The sequence below is a fragment of the Panicum virgatum genome, chromosome 1K (assembly GCF_016808335.1).
Source record: "Panicum virgatum strain AP13 chromosome 1K, P.virgatum_v5, whole genome shotgun sequence".
Lineage (NCBI taxonomy): Eukaryota > Viridiplantae > Streptophyta > Magnoliopsida > Poales > Poaceae > Panicum > Panicum virgatum.
Window position 1 is genome coordinate 49,067,641 of NC_053136.1, and position 11,701 is coordinate 49,079,341.

General features: G+C 45.1%; 1 protein-coding gene across 1 annotated transcript; it reads left to right on the plus strand.

Moving 5' to 3' along the window:
• Positions 1 to 9,501: 9,501 nt before the first annotated feature.
• LOC120639906 (60S ribosomal protein L39-like) lies at positions 9,502 to 10,236 on the plus strand. Its single transcript, XM_039915830.1, has 3 exons — positions 9,502 to 9,646; positions 9,757 to 9,860; positions 9,960 to 10,236. The coding sequence occupies exons 1-3, from the start codon at positions 9,644 to 9,646 to the stop codon at positions 10,006 to 10,008; spliced, it is 156 nt and encodes a 51-aa protein (XP_039771764.1). The 5' UTR covers positions 9,502 to 9,643; the 3' UTR covers positions 10,009 to 10,236.
• The last annotated feature ends 1,465 nt before the right edge of the window (positions 10,237 to 11,701 follow it).

An 11,701-nucleotide genomic window follows, 5' to 3' on the forward strand; every position in this document is an offset into this window, starting at 1 on the left:
ATTTTTAATAATTTTGCCTAATTTTGTTTCAGTTTTTATCTCTGTTTTGTGTTTGTTCGTCTGTTCATTTCCTTTTGTTTTCTTATTTATTTTAATTTTGGGTCCCTGGACTTAAGATCTTGTATTTGGTTCTTTTATCCCTTGTTAATTTAATGATGGACAGCTCTCCTGCCAGTTCAAGGGGAAAAATAGTTTAATCAAACAGGGCTCGAAATATTTTTTTTTCTGCTTGTTAAGGTCAGTTATCTTGCTTTCTTCAAAAAAGGTCAGTATCGTGGTGGTGATTGTCTAGTTAGACATATATTTTTAGCAACAAAACTAGATGGAAGGTAACATCGTTGCTTTATCCTAATATTATAAAATGTTGTGGCCTCGTGGGATCTCTTTCCCGCTTTTAATCAGGTCTTACCTTATGTAATATTGTATTTGGATCGAGTTTTTATAAGGAGGGAGCTTGTATGGTCCCAATATGATAACCTAACTTCTAGTCATTTAGATTATTTGTGTATCACATAGTTTCTTTTTTAATCAGCTGTAGTGGCAGTTATACATTTGAGTTCATCTTGATACTGGAGGAGACATATCTTTATTACTTGCTGGATCTTTGTTTTGGTTGTACAGTGTTTCTCCACTTGCTGTATCCTTTCTTATAATAGCACAGTTGTAAGCATCTATGTTCCAAAGTACCATTTTTCTCTTGTCTGTTATCTCTATCGTGCCTGAGTGATTTATGTCCAAGTATGGTAGAAAAGATTTTTATGTCTTGGTTTTTAATAGGTAATTTCTATGAAAAAAAGGACAAAAACAACTTTAAATTTGATATTCTATTGGTCATGTTACCTTCCCTTTAGGTCTATCTTAGCTGCTGCAGCAATTAGTGATTGTGTAACACTTGATGAATTTATTCAAACAACCTATCAGTGGTAGTATTAGCTTATGGAGCTATTAGAGTCTGGAGATGAAGTGTAATGTTAGTGTCTAACTGCAGCTCCAGTTCAAAGATCAATTTGGTCTTCTACGAATGCGCTTACATAATCCAGATACTTATTGGGTTTGTTTACCTAAGTTACTTGTTCGCACTGTTGTAGGGATAACAGCTTAAATTGCTTGATTAGTTGTTTAATAGTGGTCTTTAGCGATATTGACATGAACTATGCAACTGGTTTTTTTTTGCTAAATTCTTTTGAAATCCTTGAGCTGTATAACTTGGTTTTTTCTCGTTACCCTTTGTTTCATGACGGATACATCATGGTCTAGCACTCGTGGCTTTATGGGTTTAGTTTAATAGTACAATGACGGTATATCACTCTTGCCGGCCGGTTCTTGAAAGTTGGGGATTTGCTGCTTCTTTACTAAAATAGAGATTTATATTTCCTGTTGGCTACGCAGATCGATGTTTTATTTTAGGAGCCCTCCTTTGCTGGTCTGTGGTCTCTAGTTACCTGACAAGCATAAGAAATAGAAAAAGTCTTGTAGTTCTATAACATCTGATTTGCGGAAAGCAAACCTGCTGAATAAATACTGCACTGTGTTTACCTTGTAGGTTAGCCTAGGTCAAGGAGAATAGTTTTCTAGAGGATACTTCTTTATTGTGTAGGTTCCGTAGCCCTTATGCTTCTTCTAGGCAACACTGTGAAATACCTTGTCACAATGCCTTTGGATATTACAGATTCACCGGCAGCATTGTCCACCACCAATAGGCCTTGTCTGAGCTGCTTGATAAACATAGCCGTTGTCCGACCAACTGGATAAGAATGGGCAATTATTGGTGTTCGTTCTTGCCATTATAAATAGGCACCTGTAATAGAAGGAGTATGCACACCCGTTTCATTCAACTTCATAGCCCAGAGTTGCAAGTCTCTTTCCCCTCATTGAAACATGCATTCTGCATGTAATTCTTCAACCCTTTGATTTGTGACAACCTCCTTGAGTATAGGATCAAGCATATGCAAACATTGCTATGTTCTTCCTGCACCAGGATGGGGAAATCCTTATGTTATGACTATAAAATTCTTGATCTTGCAAGGCTGAGGCGTAGAGGCTGCAAGCTGAAGTGTGGTGGCTGGTCCATTAAAGTGAGACTCGTCTTTGTTGAGTGCCTGCCCTTCTCAGTTTGATGTCTGATCAACATGCAGACCAGTATATTATCTTTTGCATCTATGGATTGATCTTTTCCTTTGTGTGCTGGGTAAATGTGTTTTGTTCCTTTCCAGCTGGTAAATTCAGCATGGGTGTGTAATCGCTTCGTTAAGCTTTCAATAAAGCTGGGTGCTGAATGCCTTTGGTCAGAAAAAAAAATCAGCATGGGTGCCTTAAATAACATGTAGGGGCCGTTTAGTTCCCAAAATTTTTTGTCTCCTCTTTAAACACATGCATGAAATATTAAATGTAGTTAAACAACAAAACTAATTGCACAGTTTGGATGTACACGATGAGACGAATCTTTTGAACCTAATTAGTGCGTGATTAGACATAAGTGCTACAGTAACCCACATGTGCTAATGATGCGGTCAAAGTCCTCAAAGATTCGTCTCGCGGTTTTCAAGCGAGTTCTGAAATTAGTTTTTTTATTAATGCCCAAAAAACCCTCCCGACATCTGGTCAAACAATCGATGTAACCTTTGAATAAAAAATTTTTACTAACTAAACACCCCCGTACTCCTTCCGTTCCAAATTATAAAACATTCCAACAATCTTGGAGTTAAAGTTTTTTATGTTTGAATAAATTTATATAATAGAATAATGATATTTATTATATAAACTAAGTACCATTAGATTTTTTATTAGTTATATTTTCATAGTACATCAATTTAATATCATAAATTTTTATATTTCTCTCTATAATCTTGGTCAAACTTGAGATTGATTGACCTTCCAAGATTCTTGGGATGTTTTATAATTTGGAATGGAGGGAGTATTTGTTTCTGAATCTGGTTGTTGCTACGCTATGTTGTTTCTGTGTCCAATTTCCACTGAAGTGGATGCTTAGAAATCACTTGCGGCCATGGTCGATCACATGCTGGCCTTACTCCAACATTTAGATGGCCTGGAATGTCGATGCTGTACTGAGATATTTGGCCTGGAATAGCGACAGACAGATCCATAAGTTGCTTTGCTCCTCACCTCTCCAATTTCGTTTTCTCGATTCTGTAGATTGCGTGCTGCGTTTTACAGCGTTTTGTGATAGTTACTTCTAAAATATTTCGTGTAATTCTGCAATGTTAAAGCAGTTTGTTGTCCTCCCTGAAGGAGCTGGGCCTGCTGGGTCCATTGGGGACCCTGCAGAGACTCCATCTGCACGGCGATCCATACTTTTTAGGTGCAGGGTGAAGCTGTAATGGACGGGGCAGGCACCGGTACAAAGTTTACAGGGTAAAGCCACTGCCTAAAATTTACTTGTTGCGCGGTAATTCCGAGAGATGCGACAACCTTGCATGTTCTTCTAATTTTGCAACCGCGAGCAGATTACGAACAATTCAGAGTTTGCAGTTCAGTTCTACACTGAGGAGTTCAATTGCTTAGACTAAACCTTGAGCCTCCGTAGCAGTACCATCTTGCAAGTTCGTTAATTCCAGACATTACATTCTGCGGTGTACTGACGCCTCATGCACCGTACTTCGACTACATATAGAAGGTGATCAGGCAGGTCTGAGCTTGCAACTCGGAGCGTCGGAGTCGCCTGGCACCGGATCGGAGTCGGCGCCAAACTAGGAATCGGATCGGAGTCGAACTAAGGGCGTGTTTAGTTCCCCCGCCAAAAAATTTTGGATGTCAAATCAGTACTTTGACCGGATGTCGGGAGGACTTTTCGGACACTAATTAAAAAACTAATTTTCAGAACTCACTTGGAAACCACGAGACGAATTTTTTGAGGCCTTTGACCGCGTCATTAGCACATGCGGGTTACTGTAGCACTTATGGCTAATCATGCACTAATTAGACTTAAAAGATTCGTCTCGTCATGTACATCCAAACTGTGTAATTAGTTTTGTTATTTAATTACATTTAGTGCTTCATACATGTGTTTAAAGGGGGGTGAAAATTTTTGGGAACTAAACGCGCCCTAATATGAACGGCGGTTGTTTCTGGACATCTGGTCCATAAAAGTAGCGACGCACGTCTCAAAGATGCTGTGCGTTTGCCCACACTTGACACTCCCCACGGCCACGATGCCGCGGCCGCAGCGCAGCCGGCGCCAGGCTCCCCGCCGTACTCGTACACGAGGAAAGCCGCCCGCCGCCGCGACGACGACGGCACGTTCCTTCCGGACGACGCGCTTGCCGGCGTCTTTGCCAGGCTGCCTCACACGTCCATTCTTTCCAGGATGATGTCCCGCGAGGTGATCAGGGCAGCATGAAGAGGTGAACAGGCGGCTGCAGACAGTGCAGAACCGGTCCATAACAGCTTGCTGGCTGAATTGGGTTTGGACTTTGGACTAGTGCGGTCACCTTGCTGCGGCCGAGGCTGCCGCGTGTCACCACGTTCTAAATCTGAAAGAAGTTAACTTATGTTGAGAAGAGTGCAAGACAAATTTTTAGAGTATTTTTTTTACAATGCAAGAATGAGATATTTTCCGTAGAGTACTTCAGAATTAGTAATAAATAAATTTAAAAAATATTAGAATATTTTGGAATTCTAAGGGAACACTCAATATCATGTCCCCTCTTGGTTTATAAATAGAGACCCCCGCTCCCTTGCCATGGCATCCATCCATGAGCATTGTAAAAGAAGAAAGGTGGTAGTGCTAGGAGAGAAAGATGAGTGCTGGACTAGCCACTAAAAGAAGAGAGTGTTGTATGCTCTTGTGTAGTATTATTGTGTTGCAAAATATTTTGTTTTTGTAAGTATTGACCTCTCAGTTAAACCATAAAGTTACTTAGTGTAGTTGTGAACTATCAAAGGTTGGCTCTATCACCCAGAATCACAAAGGGCCTATACTTTATCTAGGTTGGCTCTGCCACTCGAAAGTCAAGCTTCATCTGTTGGTAGGCTCTACAATTCGAAAGTGAAAAGTCGGCTCCATCGTCAAAAGGACTCAGTACTGTTCGGCTGGTAGGCTAGGTTGTAACCAGTCGGCTGGAAACGACGGAAGCTGGTGTTGGCGGGCTATTCCAGCCCGGCCAACCTAGCCAATTTTCCCCAGCCGAACAGGGATTGAGTAACTAAAATTTTTGAGAGGATGACAGATTGCAAATTGGTGTGGGTGTAGGTACTTAGCTAAGTGGGCATTAGGGCCACCTCGATTTCCAATAATCTACTAGCAATACAAACAAATCACCAAAAATATTGTTACTAACAAGGCAAAGAAATGCATTACTTACCCTACAAATTGGGCAGCATTGGCGACTCCTCAGGTCCTTGCAGTATATCGCCAACCATCCCGGCAAAATGTTCCTTCTGAGAGGAATAAACCTGCTCCCGCTCACAACGTCCTTGAATTTTTGGATGCTGCGCCAATAGTAATCGATCCCTGCTACGTTCTCCTCACGAACGCAAACCACAGCCCGCACCACCTTGAGCTATTTTCAACAATCGGATCAATTTATGGGAAAATAATCATCAACAACGAGAGCACAACACAACCTAACTTGAGCAATATGGCACTCCGGATGCCCGGGGTGATGCCACATGGAATGCCCTGGATAGCAATCTAGGCAGTGTTCTGTCTGGCAGTTGAAGCGGTACCGAACCTTGGCGCAGGTCCGGCTGAAGTCCTATTGAAGAAGACTGTGGATGTAGGGTGGTGCCGGAGCCTCCATGACAATTGCGATGCACATCCAGGATGGGCTCGGAGCCGTTCTTGGGAGGCACGTGTCCTTAAATCACGGCGAGGAGAGAGGCCAGACGTTCTTGGCATCTTGAACACCAATGAGGAGGGAGGCTGGCGGTTTTTGGCTTCTTAACCCCGACGAGGAGGGAGACCGGATGTTCTTGGCCTCTTAAACCCCGACGAGGAGGGAGGCCGGACGTTCTTGGCTTCTTGAACCCCGTTGAGGAAAGATGAAAGACGTTCTTGAAGGAGATTGGTTGTGGAGCGGTTCTTGACCTTGATTCGAAGAGGAGCAGGAGAGGGGTGCGACAAGACATCACTTAGGAGATGGTTTGGCCAACCATCGCGTGAAGCGTGATTAATTTTTCCTCTTTCGGCATGTTTTGGACAAATATCTCATATAATTTGTCGGTACCCTGCAACTGGGGTATCCACTCCTACTGTGCCAAGACTCGCGTAGTTATCCGTAACTACGTCCTAAGGAGCTGAGCAGCCGGACCCCTGGGGTCCGACTCCATCTCACCGGACCAACGGTCCCGGACCCGCTTCCCGCTTGGGGACGAGTCCGGTGTCACCACGTGTCCCAGAGGTGGAAATGCTCAGCACCTGTGGCCGCGGACTCGGACCCCCGCAGGTGCGTCCGGGACCTCCACGTGCTATCCGGACTCCCGCATATGGGTCCGGGACCTCCACGTGCCTATCCAGACCCCCGTGAGCTCTCGGCTCAGCTAGCTGCTCGGGAGGGGTTCAGAGCCGCCACGTGTCACACAGACGCGGCGCGCGGGCGCAAGCCTTCCGCTGGAAGCTCCCTCACCCACCCGCATTAAGTGCGAGTGGTTGAGGCGGGCTCTGCTGCCTCTGGGCACGGGGCAGCTTTTGTCAGTCCACACTGTGGATCGCCAGTTACCGAGACGGCTCGTCAGTTACCAAGGCAAACATTAAAGACTCAGCGTCGCGCGCATGAGCGACGAGTCATGATGACTAGCTACTGACTGGAGCAACAGTGCACGCTGCTACAGTGGGCTGAGTCAGTAGTTCGGCGCTTCATCATGACCTCGACGCGCGGCTGCAGAGGCTTGACTCTACTCTGACAGGACAGTTTAAGACCATCCCTGGTCAGAAGCTACGCACGGAAGCCGACGACAAGATCTCCGGATCTGAGGCCTTGAAGGTCAAAGTGTGGTTTATAATACATCGCTGGGTCCACATGTCGGGGGCCCTCTCAGTGTACGTGCTCCCTTGGACATATAAAAGGGAGAGCACGCCTGCTACAACACAGATACTCAACAAAGACTCTCACAACACAAGCTCGGTTTCACGCCGAACAACCCTACTCTCAACCTCTTGAGAGCGCAATCAATACAACACACAGTGGATGTAGGGTATTACGCTCCGGCGGCCCGAACCACTCTAAACTGATGTGTTCATCGCGTTCTTCCACCGAGATTGGGCTAATCCTAGCTAACCCTCTGGATTTAGGCGGGTGCACTACGCGCACCCGGCTGTGGATTTGCACACCACGACAATAATAAAATAAGAAAGAAAAAGAGATGGAAGGAAGAAGATCACACCAATGAGACAAGAGAAAACGAATGGAAGGGAAAAAAAAAAGCAACTATCTGAACGCAAGGGACATATAAAGAAAAAGAAAACGGAAGGAACAAAATGAGCACAATAATCCACGACCTTCAGAGCAAGCCAAATAATTAGTGTGAGTCAAAAGTTGAGATATTTTGACTATGCTAAATTTGCAAAACAAATTCTTCAAAGAATATCTCCATATTTTGCAGTGCGGGTGATGTATAGCCGTGCCACTACTATAAAATTTCATTAACTGAGGTGCTTTAAAATTGTCTCAGAGGCGGGCACATTAAAAAATCATCTCAGTTAATGCCTTTGATTAACCAAAGCGGTCATTTTTTTATTAATCGATACGGTTAAAAAACTGCCTCGCAAACTATATTAACCGATGTGGTTACTCTTAAGATGACCACCTTGGTTAATATATTAACCAATGCAGGCATTGTAATCCAATCACCTGGGTAAATCAGGCCCAGCCCGGTAGTCCAAAAAGTCCAATTACAAACACATATATAAGTTCTCGATTCCCAAAACCATGACTCTATCCTCTCAATTTTTTCACCCCACCCACAACTCTTCACTGGTGGCGGCGGCTCCCTCCTCCTCCTCTCCCCCTCTCTCTCCCTCAGACTTCCTCCTCTCTCAACCTAGTGCCGAACTTGTGGCGGCGGCGCGGTGCGGCAGCACGAAGCGGCGGCTCCGAGCGGGGGCACACGAAACAGCGGTGGCGTTGTGGGACGCGGCGCAGCACGCGGAGCTCGGCGCAGCGGCGCACCTCCCCTACCCTCCCTTGCTCTATCACCGGCGGCTTGGCTCCTCTCCCTCTCCCTCGAGCTCGGCCAACGCTTGGGGAGGTCGGATCCAGCCCCAGTGCGGGCGGATCCGGCGGCGGAGCGGGGAGGCGGCCCGGAGCAGGAGCGTGGTGGCGTCCCGAAGCGGGGCGGCGGCAGAGCTCCTCTCCCTCTTCCTCGAGCTCGGTCAGCGCTCGGGGAGGCCGGATCCAGCCTCGGCGCGGGCGGATCCGGGGGGCGGAGTGGGGCGGCGGCGATGGCCGATGAGCTCGGTGGGCCCGTGATGGGTTCGCCAGGCTTTTCTTTTTATTTTTTTTATATACCATTTACCGAGGTTAGTGCCGTAATTAACCGTGATGTTGGACCCCAGGCAATTACAAAAATCGCCTCGGTTAATGGTTTTGCCCGCCTCAATAAAGATTTGTGTAGTAGCGCGCAGCGTTAATCATGGTATGGCGATGTATACTCACCGGCCGGACGTGCTGGCGGATCTGCACCATCTCTCCATATCCCCGCGGCTCCGCTCCACGGCCAGCCTTCTCAGCGTCTGGCTCAACTAGGGGCGCCTCTTACCTCTTCCTCTCCCCACTGGTAATTTGGACTACTACTAAATGCTATTATTATGATGTATGCATCCAACTTGAAAATCACATTGTTACATAGTACCTTATATTCCAAATCCCATACGAATTTCAGTGTTGTGGAGCATGTAAAAACCTTTTTCGCGCATGCATGTGCCAAACAAAGCATCCAAATTCTGAACGAATGATGCTCATGCGCACCGACAACACCATCAGGTTCTGAACGAATGATGCATGTGCCAAACAAAGCATGCAAACGAACCTTTTTCGCTCATGCATGTGCCTTATGTATAACAGAATGGTTTTCATATTATCTTCTCTTCTGATTGCCATAGTGGAAGAGTGCGCCCTGTAACTCGAGTACTTGACACAGGTGCCCAGCCTACGAAATGCAAGGGCATTTTCATATTATTTTGGTATGTTTTTATATATACCACATACTTATCTCTGAATCAAGTCAACAATGATCCTGCCTGCATACCACATACTTATCTCTGTCCTCTGAACAAAGTTAACAATGGTATATAAATGTTGTCTTTTTTGAAACCTAATAAATGTTGTCTTTAGTAACAGTTATTTTTCGCCTTTCCTATGATTGGAAGCTACTCTGGGGACCGGACGAGTGGGCACCGGGCAGTGACGAAGAACATCTCTCTCATTCACATTGCCCAGCGACAGCGAGCTTGGGCTGAGAATAATGATTTTATAATATGGGCCGATAACTTGGGCTGGTGGAGAAAATCAAGCGGGCCGATAACTCGTCTTGTTCTATCCCGAGCCCATCAGTGCCCATCCCTCACTTCTCTGGCTCCGTCCCCTATAAAAATCCCGCCCCCTCCATCCTCCCGACTTCTCCGATAGGTTTTCCTCGCGCCGCCGCCGCTACTGCCGTCGCTTCCGTCTTCCCCGCCGCCGCAGCCATGGTACGCATCTCCGACCTGTGCGCTTAACTAAGTTCTCGAATTCATGCGCTCGACTGGTGGTCTGCATCTGACGCTTTGCCTCGTCGCGTTTGTTCCCGTCCCTCGTGCAGCCGTCCCACAAGACCTTCCGGATCAAGAAGAAGCTGGCCAAGAAGCAGCGCCAGAACCGCCCCATCCCCTACTGGATCCGCATGCGCACCGACAACACCATCAGGTTCGTCGGTCTAGTCATGGCCCCCCGTCGTGTTTCGCTACCGTCCCTGGCGGCGTCCTGGGATTCGGTCGCTCATTTGATTCTTGCTTCGTGTGCCAGGTACAACGCGAAGCGCAGGCACTGGCGCCGCACCAAGCTCGGATTCTGAGCGGGGGAAGAGATGCCGGGCACCGATGCTTGGGGAAACTGGGATTTACGAGCCGGCCTCGGGACGCTTCCATGTTTCCGCATGCTAGGGGAGCTCTTGTTTAGATTTTGCTTGTGTTAATTTGATGTTATCAGTTCCTGTAGCGTACTGAGAATACCATGCTTCGCTGATGGTTGAAGAACACCCTTTATAAATTTGCAGAAGCTATCTTGGTCTGCCATGTGTTAATTAGTTGATCCCGACAGTTTTTTTTGCATTTCAGTATTTCGATTTACTTGTCTTGTGTAGATGCTAGTTCATGTTCATTGATGGCTTAAATTGCTATGATTTTTATAGTTGGTTTACTCATGATCTTGTAGCGCATTGGATCTGCTAGCTAGTGTGAATTAGATATTTATATTTAGTGGCATCGTGTAGGCATGTGTATTAGTATTTAGAGCAATTAGAGTACTGTTGCCTTTTGCTATCGAACCCTAGCTAGTGCAAACCATGATAATCGACTAGCTCCCACTGCTAGTCCTTATTGCATTCAAATTGGTGTTTTTTTTTGTAATGATAGGCTTCTTGTGCTCCTAATCAGTTAGGGTTTTAGTCAGATCATGACATCATGGTCATTGGCATCCATTGAGGTTCCTCGTGGATAACTTTATTGTTTGGTAATGTATAGTGGCTGTAGTTAGATGGCAAGCTTGTCAAAATTGAGTTGATCGATTCACGTATAAGCTTGTATAATGAACATGCTGTAATGAAGTAAGCATGAGCGTTTCTGATGTGGGAAAGTGCCCTACAATGATTGGGTTGTATATATGGATTTGTGTAATTTCTGTGCTGCATCAGGTCCAGAGACTAGTGAATTACTTGAATGGTTACTATTTATTTTGACTTTGAGTTCCAAAAGGGAAATGCTATGAACTTTGTCTTTGGCGCTAGTGGTCATATGAATTGGTGTATTTCTGCTAATACATTTACCTAATACTACACTGATCATTTCACAATCTGAAGTCCTGTACTGCATGTGGTGCTGCCCGATCGTATGAATCAGGTCCCAGTGCTTATTGGCAGCTGGGCTGCACTTGTCTTGTTGAGTTCTGAATTCAAAATCTCCTTAACTGTTTTTTCTTCACCTATTTTTCTGTAACTGTAATGAGGCCTTCTTGTGCTCTTGTTGAGTTCTGAATTTCAAATGTCCTTCACTGTTTTTTTTCATCTATTTTTCTGTAATGGGACCATCTTGCAAGGGTAGAAGTTTATCGTGTCAAATCTTCCTCCGTTCTCTGGTCTCACATTGCCCAGCGAGCTTAATGAGCTTAGTGTCTGGGGCAAGCCGTTGGCGCGCCATTTATGCACTACTGGGAATAATGATTTTATAATTGTAATAATTAAAATTTATTTTGCGTTGAAAGAAATTAGAGGAGAAAATATGTTAATAAAGTTGGACGGCAGAATCATATGTTAAGTAGACAAATTGAATATCGATATATATGTTAATACACATTGCAAGATCCGCAAAACCTAATACTACTCTGTTGTTGAAATTTACTAAGAACATCTTGTAAATGGACAACAATGATATCCAAAGAAACACTCCAAAAAATGGATCCAACAACGAAACAATCCGAAAAATGGATCCAATGTAGAATTTGAAACATGTTTCCATATGCAGACCTATAACATACATTATCTGAACCTCCCA